The 20,475-nt window shown below is 47.1% G+C and overlaps 1 protein-coding gene across 3 annotated transcripts in view; it reads left to right on the forward strand.

The window, feature by feature from the left end:
- Positions 1–5,939, forward strand: part of DNAH8 (dynein axonemal heavy chain 8) — a 335,701-nt gene extending 329,762 nt beyond the window's left edge. For all 3 annotated transcript variants that reach the window (XM_058733804.1, XM_058733802.1, XM_058733803.1), the window contains 2 exons: positions 1,957–2,078; positions 5,248–5,939. In XM_058733804.1, coding sequence (XP_058589787.1) covers positions 1,957–2,078; positions 5,248–5,535 — 410 coding nt within the window. In that variant the 3' untranslated portion in view covers positions 5,536–5,939. The remainder of the gene's footprint in view (positions 1–1,956; positions 2,079–5,247) is intronic.
- Positions 5,940–20,475: the final 14,536 nt, after the last annotated feature.

Consider the following 20,475-nt stretch of genomic DNA (forward strand, 5'->3'; position numbering starts at 1 on the left):
GTGAAGTAACTCAGCCATCCCAGAAGGACATCCCATTGCAGTTTCCAGTAGATAACTCCTTTCCCAGGTGTGGTGGGGCTTGGTGTTCTCAGCAGCATAGCATGTTGACTCACAACGAGAGTGGAGACAATGGCTGTTTCCTGCAACTTCCCTACCTTTATGGTATTGGGTACCTTGGCAAGTATCCCCAGTCTGGCATATGGGGCAGCAGGCCCTACTGGTTGATCATTCAAATTCATTAAAGCCTGGGACAGTGCTTTAGCCCACTGGGCCAGGGTGGTTTTACCTTTAATCTGCTGCTTTAATATTCCAGTTTTCCTTTCTACCAACATTCCCTGCTGTTTGAGGTTATATGGGAGATGGAACTGCCATTCAATGCCACGTAATTTTGCCTAGTCTCACACATCATGACCTTTGGAATGTGACTCCAGATCACTGAGGGCTTCCTTATGTGTACTTAGCTTCTTTAATCCCTTGACGGTGGTAGCCTGCTTTGTGTGGTGACGGGACAGCTTGGGTTAGGCCAGATGTGGTATCTGCACAAACAAAGACCTCACCTTTAGCCTAGACCCCCATGCTTTTGCACATGCTATTCCTCTAACTGGAATTGTCCCATCTGGTAAACTCCTACATACCTTATAAGAGTCACCTTCAACTTCATCCTCTTGATTCAGCCTGCCTTGAGCTGTCTTCCCGAGTGGTTTATTTTGTTTACACCTCTGCTCATAACAACACTGTGTTATATGCCTTGCCTTCCTCCACATTTCTTCTAGACTGAGCTCCTTTAATGCAGGGTCCATGGATGGCCTATTCATCTTTGTGGTCATCCCACCAAGAGCTGTGCCTGGCATGCGAGAGCTACTCCTGAGAGACTTAACGAACGAATGAATGAATGAATGAATGAATGTGGGCCTCCCCAAGTGTCTAATTCAGTTACCAGGAAGGGACTTGGAAACTGGAAGAACTGGACTCCCTCATTAAGCCAAGCTAGGGCCTAGTTTTTCTTTCCAGCTTCAAGGGGTGGTAACTCAGTGCCTGTTATGTCTTGCAACTTCTTCCCTTCCCTCTGTTCCCAAACTTGATACAATATTCTCACATGCTGGTGCATAATAATCCTCAGATCTGACTGGGAGTAGGGGTAGGGGACATAACATATTCCAAAATTTATTCATGATTTTCACTATTAACATGGGAGCCAAACGTAATATAGAGGTCACAGATAAAATCTTCTTAAGGTTTTGAAGTCCATTTGAAGTTTAGGGTGTAGTTTCTAACATTAATTGCTGCTCTCCAAGAAAGGCTTCTCCTGTTGAATTGAATGGCATGGTTTGCAAATATTGTATTAAGTTTAAAGAAAGGCCACAATATGTGTAACCTTGTATTACCTTAAAAATAACCGTATTATGCACATTAAAACACATGGATTTCCTTTCCGGTGTGATTGCTTTGTTTGATCAAATTGAAAGTTGGGTTTTCTATTTTGGCATTATGCCTTGTTTCCTTAGACAAAATGAAATTGTTCCATTATAGCAAATAGAAGCTTGATAATGGTTTGATTCTAGTTTTAGTTGGAATGCTGATCGCAGAATATTTGCCATTCCAGTCTTGTTCCTAAGCAGTGTGATTTCAAATAGAGACGAGGAGCTAGGCCTGGATTACAATCTTTAGACACTTGAGTGGTTGAAACCCCATGAGAGTTTCAAACCAAAGCTCTCTCCGAGGCAGAAAGGGTGCTGCTTTCCTGCTGTCAGCCAGCAAGGAATACTTAGCTCATTGCAGGTCCCCATAGAAACAAAACACAGAAAGAAATGTGCCCCTCAGGTTCAATCTCAGCTCCTCTTGGGTGGGCACGCATTTGGAGGTTGATAAGCAGCTAACACTTGGAGCTTCTTCCTGTCTTGTTTCTCCAGTGGACTGATCTAAGGCATCGGCATTATCTTTTTTCTTTTCTTTAAGGCTTCCTCACAGCAATGAGGCAGGAAGTGACCCGCGCCCACAAAGGCTGGGCCCTGGACTCTGTGACCATCCACAATGAAGTTCTGCGGCAGACCAAGGAGGAGATCACATCACCCCCCGTGGTAGGCACCACTGGGCAAATAGCAGGGGCAGTTCTGGAACCAGTGTTGCAAGTTCACATTCTGCTTAAAACTGACTGATGAGTGCCTCGGTTAAGACCTGTTGAGATGCAGTGTGCCTGAAACAGAACATTCACCACTCAAAGAGGGGAGAAGGTGGGGGTCCCGGTCTGGCATATCGCACCCCCCCAGTCCATCTCCTCATGCCTGACAGGCTGCCTCCCCCCAGCCAACACATATGCTATGCACAACCAGGTCAAGGGCCACGTTCCTAAAACTGCCAACTTCCCTCTCCTCAGAAAGGTGGGTGTGTTTTTTTCCACGGGTACATTCATTCGGCCACAGTCTCTGTCCCTCCATTGGCCTGGAGGATGTAATAGTGCATACAGAAGCCCTTAGTAAATTCATTCAGCGAGCTCCAAGTGGTAGCTGCGTATCAACTTCCAAATGCATGTCCACCCAAGAGGAGTTGAGATTGAACCTCAGCTTTGTAGGTGGGGTTTCCTCGGTCGTAACCAGGAGACTTTGACGCTGAAACCTCCTCCATTTGCTGGGGCAGGAATTAATGCCAAGCACTGGAACTCCCCAGACAGCCTTTCTTTACAACAACAAGTTACACTTGTGCCTGCTAAAAAAGGGTTTTCCACACGTCTCCTGCTGCAGCTGTGGGCTGCTCACAGACTGGACGAGTGTGGAGGGCAGTAGAGACCAATAGTATTCGCAGTCCTGAGCTCTGGGCCAGTTCCAGCAGTGCCCCCACTAGCTGTGGGACCCCTTGGTGGAGGGACCCCTGGAGGGGAGAAGAGCAGGGGCCCGAGGTAAGCAGACTCCATTGAGAGCCACTGCTTGGCACTTACCTGCTCTGTGAACTTGGGCAAGTTCTTTAATTTTTTGACCTCAACTTCTTCCTCTGTGACATAAGGCCAGTAATTCAACCTCATGAAAGATGGTTGTGCCAATTCAATGGAATCATTTAGGACCCCACATAGGTACTCAATAAATCTTAGCCCCGTTTTCCCTTCCTCTGTGACTTTCACTCCCTCAATTGCCAAAGAAGAAGCCTGGACCAGATGAATTCCAAATTCTGGCCCTTTCTGCCACTTTACAGCAAGGGTTGCCTCCTTCCAGCGTCCAATGCTTGTCCTCACTCTGTCTGCCATCTCACGAGAAGCACACCAGTATATTTCCACCAGAGATCTCTCCATTCAAGTAGACCTAAGCTATTTCAATCATGCCTTTCCAGATTCTTCCGGCGTTTTCTCATCATGCAATTCCAAAGTCATGTCCACATTTGTAGGTATTTGTTAGAGCAGTACTGAGATATGTATGTGTTTCCTAAGGCTATTGCAACAAAGTACCACAAATTGAGTGGCTTAAAACAACAGCAGTTTATTTCCTCAGAGTTTGGGTGGCCAGAGGTCTGAAATCCAGGTGTTGGCAGAGTTGGTTTCTTCCAAAGGCTCTGGGGGGGGGGGGGGGGAGAGGGAATCTGTCCCATGTCTCTCTCTCAGCTTCTGATGGTTGCAGGCAGTCCTTGGTATCCCTTGGCTGATAGTGGTAACACTTCAGTCTCTGCCTCCATTATCACATGGCCTTCTTCCCTATGTGTACCTCTGGGTATCCCCTCCTCTTCTTACAAGAACACCAGTCATATTGGGTTTAGAGCCCACCTTAATTCAGTATGACCTGAACTAATTAGATCTGAAAAGCCCCTACTTCCAAATGGTCACATTCTGAGATCCTAAGTGGACGTGAATTTTTGGGTGACACTATTGCAAAGTTCTGAGATTAAAAGGAACCTAGAAGGGATACAGTTTACCGTCGGATGGTATCTACATTTTATATCGTTCATGTAGTAATTGTCACTACCAATGATGGTAATCATACATATGTCCTGATTTTCTGGGATTGCCCATTTTACTGTCAGACCATGTACTTTAGGTTTTGGTCCCCAAAATATGGTCCTCATACGCTTGGGTCACATGAGGGGGATTCCAGGAAACACTTGGCAATTAATTTCACTCTCTCTATAATAAGTCTACATTTGCTTTCCCTTAGCTACTCCTCATTGGAAAGGAAAAATGGTTACCATCTTCTACCTAGATATATCTTATGGGCTTACATGATTATCAGAGTTTCCCGTGATTCCCTTTAGCCTTTCTTTTCTTACTGAATATGTGTTCTATGGCTCCCCATGGCCTATAACGTAAAGTTCAAACTCTTCAGTTTGACATCTGTAGTCTTCCACGGTCAAGCCCTAACTTATTTTATGACCATTAAACTCTCTGCTAAATAAAATGCCTGGGCTTTCCTACCCATCCTACCTATCTTTGTACTATATTGCTCCTGCCTGGATGCCTGCCCTCTCTCCTCTTTCTTTCCAAAAGCAGCCCACCCTTCAAAGCTGTCTCTTCCACAAAGACCCTCAAGCACTCCAGCCCAAGGTGGCCTTTCACCTCAAGTCACTGCACTTAGTCTCAGTGTTGGTCACCAGGCAGCCTCTCTAAAAAGTGTGTGCTTGTATTCAGTTCATGTCTCTCTCCCCGATTTAATGGTGAAGACCTCAAGGGCAGGGCCCCTTTGTGTGAAAGAGAGACACAGGATGACAAGCAGCCACTGTTGAACTAACACACCTCCTCCCTGACTATCAGGCCTGCTCGCCTTCTACCACAACTGGCCTCTGGGGGCGCTCTGACTCTCCTGCTCTCTGGGCCTGGCTGCACAACTCTCACTGAATGACTGAGATGGTTAGAGCGGCATGTTGGCTAGGCTGGCACAGGCTGAGATCCCGCATGGCGCCCGGCTCCAAATCCTGTTCCTTGTTCTGACCCTACATGACAGACCGGGCCTCTCTGAGACTTTTATCTCTGCGCACAGGTGATTTGGTGCTGCTGGCTAAGTCTGTCATCCCCAGCGGGCTAGCCCTCTGCTCAAATAAGCAATAACGGCATGTTTCCACAGCCCTTATGGCCTCAAGATAGGCCGCAGGAGAAAATGGGGCTCAGTATTTTACTCACGCAATGCACCCAGTGGTATTTGTTCTTCTGGTGGCATTTTAAGACTGGTGTATGTCTTCTTTCTAAACTGATGACCTTTATTACAGTAATGAATGTCCATCTCACAGCGCCTAAGTTTTAAAAAAATCCTATTACCTCGTGCTTGACTCTTCCAGGAAGGTGTGTATATTTATGGGCTCTACATGGATGGAGCAGCCTGGGACAGACGGAATGGGAAGCTTACAGAATCCACTCCTAAGGTGCTCTTCACACAGCTGCCTGTGCTGCATATCTTTGCCATTAATTCCATCGCACCCAAGGACCCCAAGCTGTATGTGTGTCCTATTTACAAGAAACCGAGGCGTACTGACTTGACCTTCATCACCGTGGTGTACCTGCGAACAGTTTTGTCCCCAGATCACTGGATCCTGAGAGGAGTGGCTCTTTTGTGTGACATCAAGTAAATTCACTTCCACTTATTGAGGGCACCTGAGCCATGTACCCAGACAGTGCTATTGAGAGGCCTGGCGCTTTGTGTCTTTTCTCCCTGGTAATTGTTTGATTACTCTTTTTAAATTAAAAAGTTGATACTCTACAATCACGTGTGTGTGTGTGTGTGTGTATGTGTGTTTCCTTATATCAATATTCGAAAAGACAATTCTAACATAATGCATTTTATCCCAGGCAATCATATTCCATTATAATCATTTTATGTAGATAAAGCCCTTCCTTCGTGTTAGAGCATTGGAAGGTTTAAATTTTTCTAAAAATCCAAAACAAAGTATTAATTTGTTGTATCCTGAAAGGGGCATGACAGATGCAAAGTTTTCTCTCAAATAAAAACCGCATTGCCCTGGAATAAAATCTACCCCTGTGTATGTCTGTGCTAATGTGCTATCCACTGCCTGTTTGGGTTTGGCCTTGACTCCGTGCTTGTGAAATGGAAACTGAAGGGGTCCAGTCAGTACCCCTTAGGAGTTACAGCTGTGTGGTGTGACATGTTTGAGACAGCAAATCCACTGGGATGGTTACTCTTGTCATTTATTTTACTTTTATTTAATATATTTTATTTTATTTTTGAGAGCTTTTGAGGCCCGGAGAACTCTGAGTCTCCAGCTCTCTCCCCCCGCCCCCCACCAACCCCAACTCTGCAGGAGATAATGAAGCACACATTTCTAGGCAGCAAATGGAGAAGGAAAAACAAACTCCATCAAACGAAATTGGGTTACATGCAGAATGCCTTAAAAAGCCAAGTCTTTAAAAAGTGAAGCTATTTCTTACTCTGTAGCTGGTCTGAAACTCAGCATTAACCTTTATTTCCTGCTAAAGGAAATTGTCAATTTAACAAAACAGATGAGGTCCTATATTGAATGCTCACGCAGCTTCAGGATAGTGAAGTGTCTCCACTGGCCTTCTCGTCTAGAATTCTCTTGCTCACCCTCAGCTAAATTCACCAATTTCATTCCCCCTGTCTATTCGGAAGGAAGGGAGCATTTCATGTTGCCTTGATCTCCTATCATCCTCTGTCACTCTGATCAGAGATGCCAATGAGAGACAGAACAAGATGGCCAAGCAGCAGCCTGGGTTGAGGCATCAGGGAAGACCCCAGAAAAAATCCCCCCATAGTCTAGGATACTTTCCAACAGAAGAAAATATATTATGGAATGCACGTTAGAGTAGTGGCCTCTGCTACGCTCTGATACTGATTCAATGTCAAAGCCATAGAGCTTTCCAGGGCAGTTTGAAAACTAAAGTAACCAAGCCCCCAGCCCAAGTGTTTTTTGGTATTTCCCTTGTCCAATAGACACACTAAAGAAAAGGATGGAATTCTCTGGAAAGAATGTTCTCCTGAACGCAGGCTAGAATTTGGAAGTTCCTGATGCTCTGGGGGAGCACAGAGGAAATAAAGTGCATTATAGCACACCAACCTGCAGGTCCCAAGATAACACACACACACACACACACACACACACACACACACACACTTTATTCATATTCCTGTCCAGTTGCTAAAACGATTGAAGGCAAACTGCATAATCTAAACCCCTGGATCACGGTAGGCTTTCAGAGAATAACAATGAGGTTCCGTGTTCCCTAATGACTTTAACATCTTATGGAAAATTGGGAAAGAGATGGAAAGATGTGAATCTAGAGAGGGTATAGATGAGACTGTTTACAGCCACAGACCATCTCCTGGGAACTTTTCACTGATTGTTTTGTTCTGTGTCAGCACGGAGGAGAGAGAGAGAGGGAGGCTGAGGCCACCCTAGGAATGAGTGCCTGCTACCCAAGCCATGCCTCAAAATGCTCTTCTCTATCGGAGGTGCTCTCAGTTATCCCCAGTTTTGCAGAGCTGGCTGGGGCCCAGTTCTGCTTTCTTTGGGCTCATTAAATGGTTTCACTAGACATTTTGAGCCATTGAACTTCCATAAACACATAACCATTTTCTCAGCAAAATTGTTGCTCTTTCACTAATTATGTAATTTGCCACACTTGAGTGAAGGAGACCTGGTGAGCATAAAGAGCAAAGCATGAGGACAGGATGGTCAAGCTAACTGAAGCTGGGAGGGAGGCAGAGTAATTCTTTTGCCTCCTCGGAATCAGCCCACAGATTCTCATTTTGGTCTTGGCAAAATGAGCAACGAGATTTGTACCTTTGTTGATTTAAAATGTTATTTTAGTTTGGACTCTGAATAAAAATAAGACCAAAGGAGAAGTGTCTAAAGACATGTCTTCTAAAAGGGATTGGTCTTGTGAGTGATGTTGCATGAATGAGCCCCACTCTTTGCTGTCAGAGACCTCAGATGAATAGGGGATTCACCTGCAATGTGAGTATGACTTGGGGCGTGATGTATGAAAGAATGGTTAAAGAAGTCCAGGGGTAAGGGATGCACTTGAAGACAAATTAATATTTCAGTTGGGTCTTGGTCTTTCCATTGATGGTCCCAAAATGGTACCAAGATAGTAGATGAATGTATTCCAAGGAAGGGAAAAGCATGAGGGGGGGAATGGTATGCAGATGGGAAGCTACATTTAGAGCCAGAGGCCGGGCCAGGTAGTGCCCTCCTCAAGAGCTTTCAGTGAGTTTCCATCATTCCAAATACCAAAGCCCTCCATGAGCTGGCCTAAAATAATATTTCTTCCTTGTAGTCCACTACCACGCAGTTGGCTCAGTTATGACTATTTGATGTTCCCTGAGCATCACACATACTTTCATCCTCATATTGTTTCCTTATCAAGGAAACCTCTCCCATGTAGAACAACTGGAACCTTCCTACACTGCTGGAGGCAATGTAAAATGGGACCACCATTTTGGAAAACAGCTGGACAGTTTCTTAAAAGTTAAATTTCTTACACCTCTGTGTAATTTCTTACACTGTTAAATTTCTTACACTGTTAAAAAATTAGATTTCTTACACTGTTGACTGAACCAGCTACCATATGACCTAGAAACTTCACTCTTGGATATTTACCCAAGGAAATAAAAGCATTGTGCATACAAAGACTTACACATGAATGTTCCTAGGAGCTTTGTTTGTAGTACCAGCAACTGGAAACAACTCAAATGTCCATCCATGCCTGAGTGGATAAACAAACTATGGCACACTCATTCTATAGAATATGACTCTGCAACAAAAAGAAACAAACTATCGATACGACTACAACATGGATAAATCTCGAAATAACTTTGCTACGTTAAATGATCCAGGTGAAAAAAAGAGTGCATGATGTATGGTTCCATGATATATGTAAAATTTCAGAACATGCAAACCAGTCTTTAGTGACAGAGAGCAGATCAGTGGTTGCCTGGCAGGGTGAGAAGAAGGGGGCAGAGGAAAGGGATTACAAAAGAGCAAGAAGAAATTCTGGGGAGTGATAGATGTGTCCATTCCCTTGGTTGTAGTGATGATTTCACATGTGCCAAAATGTATCAAATTGTACACTTTAAACATGTATGGTTTTTGTACTTCAGCTATACCTCAATAACACTGTGACGAGGGGCGCCTGGGTGGCCCAGTCCGTTAAGCATCCGACTTCAGCTCAGGTCATGATCTCATGGCTCGTGAGTTCGAGCCCTGTGCTGGGCTCTGTGCTGACAGCTCGGAGCCTGGAGCCTGCTTTGGATTCTGTGTCCCTCTCTCTCTGGGCCTCCCCTGCTCTCTCTCTGTCTCTCTGAAAAATAAATAAACAATAAAAACCAATGAACAAAACAAAACCCTGTGATGAAAAGTTCTCCCTACACTACTTGATCCATTTTTTTTTTTTTAGTGTTTATTTATGTTTGAGAGAGAGAGTGAGCACACGTGTGAGTGGGGGAGAGCAGGGAGGCAGGAGAGACAGAGGATCTGAAGCAGGCTCTGAGGGGACAGCAGTGAACCCAATGTGGGGCTTGAACTCACAAACTGTGAGGTCATGACCCCAGCCGAAGTTGGACGCTTAACTAACTGAGCCACCCAGGCACCCCTTGTCACAGTGTTATCCTTTCTGTGACAACTTCCATGACCCCTGTCCCTCCACCAAGTGGGATTTATTGCTTCTTCTGCAGCATTTTGGTTGCAAATGAATTTGGCAATTTTAGTCTCAGGAATTAATAACATATGCCTGTCTCCCCACTCTTCAGAAGCTTCCAGAAAGCAGAGTCTGGCTATTTGGCACCCCATTAAGTGTTGACTGAGTGAAAGAATGAGTGGACAGTAAGTAACCCAATTTAGTAAATGTAGACAAATGATGGAGGAGATGTCAGGCGGGGGCCATGTTGGGAATGCCACGGAAGGACAGTGGGGACCACTGATGGTTCCGGACTCCTGAAGGAATGGCAGGAATGGAAGAAGGTCGGCAAAGAGGCTATTGCTCCAGACCAAATGATGTGAAATGAGGGAACCAGAAAGAAGATAATTCGAATGGAAGTAAAGCAAGTCGTTTGAAAGATGGTATGGAGGTAAAATTTGGGGATTCAGGAACCAAGTTGATGAGATGAATAATAAGCAGGAAGGATTAAGAGGTAAAGCAGCTTATAGCCTGGAGAGTCTAGTGGGATGTTTCTTCTGTCACTGGAATTTGGGGAAAAGAGCTGTTTCCTTAGCCACATGCTTATAAAAAACTGCCAAATTCTCTGAAGAAAGACTTGAGATCTGTGTACTCACCACTCATGGTGAGTACTCACCACTCATGGTGAAGTCTGTGACTTCAAAACATAGTGTTACCATGGGCCAGGCAGTGGTCTAAACACTTGGCCTGCATTACACTTAACTAGTCCTCAAACTAGCCTTATGAGGTCAGTACTGACATTGTCGTCTCCATTCCACAGATGAGGGTATCAAGGCACAGAGAAGCTAAAAACCCTGCTGCTGTTCTCACAAGCTAGTAAGTGACAAAGCTGGGGTTTGAACCCAGGTTGAATGGGTCCAGCCCATGCTCTGATGAACTTTGCAAGACAGTATTGGATTTTTTTAAAAAGCCAGAGGCTAATGGCATAAACCTCTAAAATTCATAATTATGCACAGAAAATAGTACATCTATGTTTCTGTGACTTGTTAATTTCAGCAGCTCTCATTATCTGGATGGAAAGGATAATGTGCATAAAAGACAGGCTATCAGGCAAATACCAGCATTTACATGGCTGGAAAACAAATGTACATTTAAAATTCAGGAATTTCAAAGGGCATCAGTAGGTTCACTTAACATGCTCTTTCTGGGTTTTCTTGAACATTCTAGACCAGCAGGTGCATTGTTAACTGGAAGGAGCTGGAGAAATTTGCTCTGGATTCCAGGTGAGAAGACACAAGGTCTAGGCTTGACACGGGCCCCGTGCCAGGCAGCTTCCTTGCCCACACACAAAAGAAGAACAAGTAAGATGTTATTCTCAAGAATACAATTCAGCCAATGGTAAAAGAAAGCAAAAGTGTCAAAAGTGATTCACTGTCCTAAATTAAAGAAAAAAAAAAATCAGGGAACTATGGAGATTCCTTCCATTTAAAAAGCCAAAAAAGCAAAAAAAAAAAAAAATAAAAAAAAAAAAATAAAAAAAAAAAATAAAAAGCCAAAAAAGCTACTCGCAGTTAAAGTTACCCAGTGACTTAGTTCTAGGCGTCTAATAGAATCTCCAGTGTTTTTTGTTAAGGTTTTTAAAAGTGATCCTGCTTCAAAAGATATAAAAATATGTCACATAACAACACTCCAGGAATAGTGAGGACCTACAGCATAAACATTATCCAGAGTTGGATAGACATTAGCTTGTGAGCCTATTCCATATTGGTTAATATATATATATATATATATATATATATATACACACTATATATATACTATACACACTATATATACTATATATAATATATATATATATACACACTATATATATACTATATATTATATATATATAATATATATATTATATATATATATCCATTCTTTAAAAACACTAAAAATTTTACCCCTCTCCTGGTATTACATCAGGTTTTCTGGAAACAGACTCTGGGCTCCAGATTTGTGCACAGGTGTCCCGGGGATAGCATCTGTGGGGCAGTGAAGGGGGCAGCACTGAGCAGAGGGAGAAGCTGGGCTTGGATGTGGTCATAGCACGGCCCTGCAGGCAGCCCCAGGAGGGGCGAAGGGGCCGAGTGGGGGAGCAGTTGTAAGCCAATTGCCAGAACACTCCTGGCAGCTGGGAAGCCGGGGACCAGAGGAGAGCACTGGGCACTGCCTTTCTTCTTCCATGCTCTTTTCCTTTTCTCTTCGTGTCCTCTTTCTCAGCCTCCTTTGATTTAAAAACAAATCATGGGGGCGCTTGGATGGCTCAGCTGGTCAAGCATCTGACTCTTGATTTATGCTCAGGTCATGATCTCATGGTTCATGGGATCAAGCCTGACAGTGCAGAGCCTGCTTGGGATTCTCTCTCTTTCTCTCTCTCTCTCTCTCTTTGCCACTCCCCCACCCCACCTCAAAATACATAAACATTAAAAAAATCTTGAACACGTTTTCTCTTGCTTCCTTCTTATGGTCTCCTCAGAGGATCCCGACAACTTCAGAGAGCATATTTCTTCACACAGAAGCCACACCCCTGAAGTGCAGAGAGCTTTCCAGACCAGCTGAAGTGGGGGGAAAGAACTTGAGGGAGGTGATGCAACTCTTGTCCCTTCCAAGAGGCCGAGAAAGAGGGGGGTCCCTGCCTGAGGGAGCCCCTGGGGTTGAGTGGGATGACGGAACAGATTTTGAAAAGACCCCCAAACACAAAGATAACTGAAATCTGAAAGCATCCGTTCTTGCCTGCTATTTTTCTCAGAGCTGTAAACTCCCTAAGAATTTTTGAAGGATCGAGCTGTATTTCGCCTTAGAAAAAAATGAGTTTTGTAACTTGAGCACGTGGGGGGGGGGGGGAAGAAATTAGTCAACGCCATTGCTTTTCTCTTGCTGCATCTGGTGTTTCCTTCAAAAAGGAACCAGTCTTGATTTACATACAATCTTCTGAGATGAATATAAATACTTCGGAGTGTTGCCCAAGAAATGAAAACGTTCTTTGTCTACCCTGAATTGGTACCAGTTCCTGGGAAGCTGTTGGTTTATAGTAGATTTACCTTAACTGCTCTGTCTCCCAAGAAGGAGTCTGGGGGGAGGGGCTCCCAGTGGCTCAGGTCCTTGGGGACTTTGCAAAATCACCCTCCTCGGGAATGTGGGAGGTGACAGGGTGACAGCGCTACAGTTGTTTCTTTATAAGCAGTTTTAATTGAACAGGTGTCCTCGGGGAGCAGGGGAATTCCTCTTAGCTTCGCACGCGTGTTGCGCTTGGCAGCTCCCCGCCTTTCCTGACAGGGGCTGCCTCTCTGCTCATCCCTACTCAGGCTGCGGCTGATTAATTAAGGCACCTCCTCTCCATTTCCAGGCAAACCCTCTTTTGACCCGTGCAGATATTCGACGCCTGAGCCTCGAATTTCCCAGCACCTTCACCCAGCGGCCTCAAGATGGTGTTTACGAATGTGGGGGCTCTTTTCCAGTCTCCTGACTGACAAACCCATGGGTGTTTCTGTCACTGGAACCCCAGCCCAGACATGTGACCGGGGACTTCGACCTGTGTTTGAGGGGATAAGGACGCCCATCTATCGTTTGCAGATTCCATGTATTCCTTCCTGATTATGCAAATCCTTCCCCCTTTCTATTGCTCTTCTAGTGTCCTCTTAAAGGACCTCCAGTGTCTATCACAGGTGATGGGTATTGAGGAGGGCACCTTTTGGGATGAGCACTGGGTGTTGTATGGAAACCAATTTGACAATAAACTTCATATATTGAAAAAAAAAACCTGTATGAAACGTCGCCAGACAAATAGAAAATACTCTTTAGTTTCTCTCTCTCTCTCTCTCTCCTCTCTCTCTCTCTCTCTCTCTCTCTCTCTCTCTCCCCATCCCTCCCTCTTGAGCTAAGAACCAACTGTTTGGCGTTCAGCTAGATCACGTCAGAAGCTTTGTCTATTATGTGTCATCTCCTCTCCTGGGGAAAGCAGTCACTTTTAGTTTTTTTCCATGTTTATGGAATTTTTTTTTCAAGAATAGATTTGATCTTTCTTCCTGGTCAGCTTTCTCCAGAAACCCAAGCCAGTCCTTGGCTGCCAGCACTCAGTTGTGGGGTTCCCTGGGGCATCTCAGACCCCACATTCTGCTCAGGTCTCTCCCCTGCCCACAGAACCCTAGTCTTTGGGACAGCTGGCCCAGGGGATGAGCAGGTGAATTTCTTTGTCTGGTCCTGCTTTTGCCCTGTCATGCTGACCTGCCCCTTCTGCCAGGCTCCTCAGAGGGCAAGGGGCTGATGCCCACTGGAGGAAGGTCATGCTCACACTTCATTTGCTAACATTCCTCACTCCAGGAGCCACATCAGGAAGAGAGCAGGCAATCGCCTGGGGCGATCGCCCTGGGCGTCAGCACTCTCAGGGCCAGTCTGTGGTATTTCTCCACTCTCTTCCTCTCATCTTGGAGGAGGTAATGGGTGGGAAGGGGCCCGGGGGCTGCCAAGCTTCTCTCCTGACATCCTTTTCGCAGCCCTGGAAAGTCTCCAGAGCCAGTGGCAAGATGGCCTCAGCCTTCCGTACCACATGTCCTCCCCCCCTAAATGAAGTATGTCCACTTTTCCCCTCTTCTGGGGGAAAATCTGGGCTCTTTCAGAGTTGTCTCGATTAGAGAGTTGCCCAATCCAGCATCTTTGTGGGAAACTCCGATTTGACTGACACGTGATGTGCAAACACCTGCCACGTCCGGCCATGAGAAGCTCAGACACCTCTTCCCTCCATCCTCGCTGAGGGGAGCCTGTGTTTATGTTTCTAGGTCAACTTATGTATTAATTTATCACTTGATGCGTAATATTTAGTACTGCGATAAAAAACAAACAAGCCAATCCTATGAGGAATTGATTTTCCCTTCCACATCTGTTCGTGAAGACATAAATCTAAAGTTTTGCTACTTTAAAAGCCTCCAATGCAAATATAATCTAAAATTGCTAGGCTTTGAAGTTGGGCTTTTCTGGCAGAAGATGTTTATAGACCTGATCCCTGGAGCCTGGCCACTCATCTGCCTCCGGGCCCCAAAGACATTGATTACCTCTTGAGGTCCTTTCCGATTTATTCCAACTCAGTTTGATGATGCTGTGCGCATTCCGTGCCCAGGCCCCATGCTGACCCTCAGGGTTGATGCAAGAATGACTCTGAGGTCAGGCAGGGGGTAGAGCAGAGAACACAATGTAAGCAAACCCCCTGTGAGCAGACACAATGTAACTCAGAGAGTGGTCCAATGCTGAAAATGAAATGGCAGAGCAGTGCACCAGACACATTTGACTCCGCTTTGGGAGGGGAAAGCAAGGTCCTTGGAGGAAGAAGACGTTAGGCCAAGCCGTGAAGGATGGATAGGATTTGACCCCTCAACATAGGGGAGAAGAGCATTCCAGGACGAAGCACAGCAGTAGCAAAGGCCCAGCGTGGCAAAGGCAGGCTAGCGGTTTGAACCACGATGATGAATTTGGGTTGGCTGCAGCACGGGACACATGACGAGGAGGGCTGAGAGGAAAGTCTGTGGGCATGTGACCGTGGAGGATGGAGAACATTGTGGGTATGACCGTGAGGGCGCCTCATTCCTAGGTGGTGTTCTGCAGGTTGCAAAAGCTCTTTCTCATGCATTATTCTCCTTTGATTTTTAAAAAAATGTTTATTATTTTGAGAGAGAGAGAGAAAGAGACAGCACGAGGCGGGCAGGGACAGAGAATCCAAAGCAGACTCTGCACTAACAGCAGAGAGCCCGATGCAGGGCTTGAACTCATAAACCATGAGATCATGGCCTGAGCCAAAGTCAGATACCTAACCAACCGAGCCACCCAGGTGCCCTTGTCTCATATGAGTTACACAATAGTCGTGTAAGTAGGCAGGCAGGGGGTATTATACAGACGAGGAAACTTGGAAAATTGAGGTGGTCTGCTTTAGGGGACAAAGGAAAACAGAGTCCCACGCTCTGACCAGAGTCTCTCCCCTAAACCAGGTGGTACTAGGGAGCCTGCGGGAGAACTTGCTCCTCAGAACCTGCCCCTTCTCCATGTTTGGGGAACTTCTGTGTGTTAGCTTGCTTTCAGGTTTAGCTCACTGATTTTTCCTGGATGAAAGCACCACATAGTGACCACCGCCAGATACTGTGGTGTGGGTCAGTGGATTCCTGACAAAGAGACTTCGGGACGATCTCTTCCCAGAGGTCAGAGCTGTGGGTCTTGGACAGGACATTGGAGTGGCCTTGGCAAACCTGGCAGAGCAGGCAAAGACTTGCTCGTCTTTGGCCCCTTGGCACAGGGGCTGAGAAAATGCCAGGGGGACAGGGATGAGGACCATTGATTGGCACAGAGCCTCAGCACCTAATAAACCCATATGGGTCTTGTGGCCCCAGTAGTCCTACTGCACCAGGATGATGAAGAGCATGGCCAGGATGAAGGCCCTGATGATGGTAGTGGGTACCTCCTTGGGGTACTTGCCACCCAGACTGACATGACTACTATAATCCTTAATGACTACAATCAACTTGTACCTGTCTGCTGGTCAGCCTGGTCCTGCTCTGCTTTGCACATGATCTTTATTACCTCACCCTTGACAGAAATCCTCAGGAAAAAAAAGTCAGTGATCTCAAACTCTTTGATGGGCAGAGAGAAGGGATAGATCTGTGGGGACTTGATCTTCATATCTCAGATCCAGTGACCTGGCTTGATGTTGGGGACTCACTCCTTATCCTCCGTTTGCCTCCATCAGTTCCAGAGCCTCAGCCTTGGAGACCCCAGCTGAGACCCCAGCACTGCCCACTGTTGCCAAGGCCTCCATGGCTTCCCATTCCAGGACTTCTGGGGCCCCTGGCTACACACCCCCAAGCACAGTGCTGGCACCATTAACTTTCATCTCAGGGAAGTATTTGTGTGTTATCCAAACTGCCATGCTTAGACTTAATTCTGGGGGCCCTCTCCCCCCAAACAGCTCCCCCTGAGAGCACCTGGATGGTGGGGGATTGGACATCTGAGCTATTAGGTGCTGAGTATTTCCATCAGCTTTGTTTGCCATCCCGTTTGACAAATGAGCCAGAAACCAGAGGATCACTGACTGCACTAGGGATAAGGGCTTTCAGAACAGGGAAGGAAGTGACTCTTGGGCTGGCCTTGAGAGGCGAAAGATTGGGTCCTTGGAAAATGTGAACTTCTGGCCAAAGCCGCAGGTCCACTAGAGGCTAGGTTCAGGGTCAGAAGTTGACAACAGAAGGAGACTCCAAGCTTCCCCTAACCATATGCCAGTCTGGAATTCTGAAGCATTACCATGCCACAAGTCAACCAGGACTTGACCAGAGATGGGAGTGGAAACTTCTGGGCTGTGCTCCTGTGGACGTCTAGGAGACATCTGCAGGGCCAGTCCTAGATGTCTGCTGATGCCTCAAGCTGGTTCCCAGATGTGACCTCAGAGAGTCAAGGCACACAGGTGCAGGTTGCTGGGAGGGGTCAGACTTTGTTCTGTGTTTGTTTTCTTTGGTTTAGGAGAAAGGAGTGAGTGGGTTATCACATTCCTTTTATGGATAACCAAGGGAGATGGTTTTGTTCAGCCTGAATGTGTCTGTGAGAATGAGATCTAGAAGGCTCCAGGATGAAAGTCAGGGTGTTGCCAGGGGTCCCACCTGCCCTGTGTGCTTGGGAGACTCTGACGAGGTTTTCCAGTGACTTTGACTCAGCACCGGAGGTGATCCTGGCTCCTGATGACCAGTTACAGCTTCCTCACCCCAGCTCCAGAGAGAACTTCTGGGCCCGCACAGGCCTCTGTGCAGAGAGTTTCCTCCTCAGGCCTGTGGGGCCTGTGGGGTCTGTGATGGGTTGGTCTGAAGGATTCCATAAGCGGAACAGCCGGCAAGAGTTTCTAAGAAGGAGGCTGTTTGCTGGTGGGCTGGTAAGCATGTTAGGCTGAGGACACCTCTTATTTTAGACTCAGGCTGATGCTGGTTTCATTCTTCATCTTGGTCACAGTGGGTTTCTTGGCCATGACAGAGGTGCTGAAAGACCACAGTGAGAAGGTGTGATGCTTCTTTTTCACTTGATTTCCAAACGTGTACAAGTTGGCACATTTCCTCTTTTCCTACAGAGCTTTAATATTCTGTGAATGGACAGTGTGGGCTCCGTCACAACTACCCTCTCCTCGGCCCCCGACCTTCTTTCCAGAGAAAAAGGCAGATAGGTGGTAACCTGAGGGATGAGGGGTAGAGAGGAGCCAGATGGATAAGAACAAACGGGCCGCGCCTGCTCTCTGGGCCCAGGAGCCGCAGCCACACAGACCCAGAGTCCGCTTTCTGGTGCTGCCACCGGCTGACAATGGTGAGGGGAACAGAGGAGCAGGAGATGGGCCCAGAGTGAGGCGTCCCATTCGCCTAACTGCAACTACAGAGGGGACCTTCACAAGCCCTGTGCTTGGTCTAACTAGCTCTGGTCCTCACAGACTCAGGAGTACGTGCCCCCCACAGGTGTCAGGGTAGGCTAACTGCAGAGACAAACAGCTCCCGGATCTCAGTGGCTTAACAAGACACAGTGCAATGCAGGTCAGCAGAAAACTGCTGGTTTCTGGTTCTGCAGTCCCCTGGGGGTCTTAGAGCTCTCCACCAGATCACCTGCACCAGGTGGAAGGTGAAGGAGGAGAGGGTTTGAAGGATTGTGTGGGAAGTTGCATGGACCAAGCCAGAGGTGGCCTATACCACTTTCTTCCACATTCTACCTGCTGCACTAATGGAAACCAATCAAGGAACATTGGGAAATGCGGTCTTAATGGGTTATGGGTTGAATCACATCCCCCCTACCCTGCAGAAAGAGACCTTGAAGGCCTGACTCTCAGTACCTTAGAATGGTGACCTTGTTTGGAAATAGGTCTTTACAGAGGAAATCAAGTTAAAATGAGGCCATTAGGGTGGGCCCTAATCCAGTATGACTGGCATTGTACACAGAAGGGAAATCTGGGGACAGACCTGCACAGAGGGAGGACAATGTGAAGACACAGGGAATAATGCCATCTATGAGTCAAGGACTGCCTGAGGCTACCAGAAGCTAGGAGAGAGGTCTGGAACAGATTCTCTCTGTCAGCCCTCAGCCAACACCTTGATTTCGGACTTCAAGCCTCCAGAACTGTGTGAGATGATAAATTTCTATCATGCATGCCCCCTAGTTTGTGGGCACTTTATTATACAGCTGCCCCAGGGAACTAACACATGCTACGTGCCTGGATTTGGCGAGCATTCAGCCAGCTCTGCGATACAATGGTCTTGTCAAAAGGAAGAGAATAGAAGGTTCTTTCTCCTTCTCACTCTCACTGGTTCTCCAGCTCTTACCCAGCCCCTCTCCCCATGACTCCCTCCCTCCCCTGGGTTTTTTCTCACCTTCTCCCCACTGCCGACACAGATTCCGCCCAGAGGGAGCCCCGTCATTTCTGGCCAGAGTTCCCATTTGGAGAAGGCAGAGGACCTTTGCTGTTCTGCCTCATTTTTTCCTACTCCTTCATCCAGAGGTGCACAAACCCTGCCAACACCTTGCTAAATGACCTTAAGCAAATCCCCTGACTCCCACTCCTGTGGGGCTCAGTTTCCTTCTGCGCAAAGTAGGAGCAATCCCACTGACTTCTCTTTCAACAGAGGAGTCAGTTATGAAAACAGTGATCTGCCCCCTTTGAAAATACAGTGCGCTGCCTCTACCCAAGAGAGCAGTAATCGCTGTAGCTCAAGAGGCTGTAAATCTTCCCCAGCTGACTGCCCAGAGCTGGACAGAACCCAGCACCTGGGAAACCCGGTGGGACTGCTGAGTGGGGGGGCAGCGAGAGTGGCACTGTATGGGTTGGGGTGGGGAGGGCCTCTTTGCTTCAGCCGGCCTCCTCTCTGCCCCCAGACCTGGGGGACTGGGTGGTAGCCATCTGGACCAGGAAGGGATGTGCTAAGCTGGAGACCCTGGGCGTTGGCAGCTGCACCTGCTATCTTGCTGAGACCTAGCACATCTGGTATGACAGTGGGAAGATGGAGGGCTGCGGGGGACAACAGTTGTGTTTCCTGAGGACTTATTTACGCCAGGTGCTGGGTAAGTGCTGGTTCTGGTCGTCCAACAGTTCTGTAAGGCGGTGACTGCGGGCTGTGCAGTCAGTGTGCAGGGGCCAGCCGGTCACATCCAGGCCATCTTGGCTATCTTGAGCCATCTTGGGCTAGTTCCTCCACCGCTTTGTGCTTCAAGGTCCTCACTGGGACAATGGGGATAAAAATGATCCCAGGTCACAACCAGGGCTCCTTCCAGAAGCACTGGGACAGGAGGCAGAAGAGAAGCCAGAGGCAGAGGCATGGAGCCCTTGTCCGCAGGGCCCTCCTCTGGTGACAGACTCCTTCAGCACTGTCGCCTCCTTGCTGGTGACAGCCAGGTGCTCCTGGATTCCTGGGCCCTCTCCTTCAGTCTCTGCTTTCTCCCTGTGGCCGGTGGATCTTCAGACTTCACCAGCAATGATGCAATGAGGGCAATGATGCAATGACGAGGCTGAGGGCAGTGGTGAGCATTAAATGGAGTAACACAGGGCTCCTGGATCAATGCCTGGAGCAAGGCAAGTGCTCAGTAAATGGGGGCTTTTATTATTATGCCCCTCTTACAGATTGTGAGACCAAGGCTCAGAGATGTTCAGTGAGCGGTTGAGCTGGATTTGAACCCAAGACTGACAGGCTGTAAGATCTGTGTGGAGGTGTGTGCGTGCACGTGTGTTTATATTAGGCTAAAAGACATTGGCTCTTTCCTCCTCTGGACCCCCGGAAGAGGGGGTAGTCTTCAGATTTGGAAAATAAGCACATCTCTTAGGGACTTGGAGCTCAGAAAGGAGCTCAACTATATGGGCAGGAGACGCCTGTCTTTTTAGC

Source organism: Neofelis nebulosa, chromosome 6, assembly GCF_028018385.1.
Source record: "Neofelis nebulosa isolate mNeoNeb1 chromosome 6, mNeoNeb1.pri, whole genome shotgun sequence".
NCBI classification, from domain to species: domain Eukaryota; kingdom Metazoa; phylum Chordata; class Mammalia; order Carnivora; family Felidae; genus Neofelis; species Neofelis nebulosa.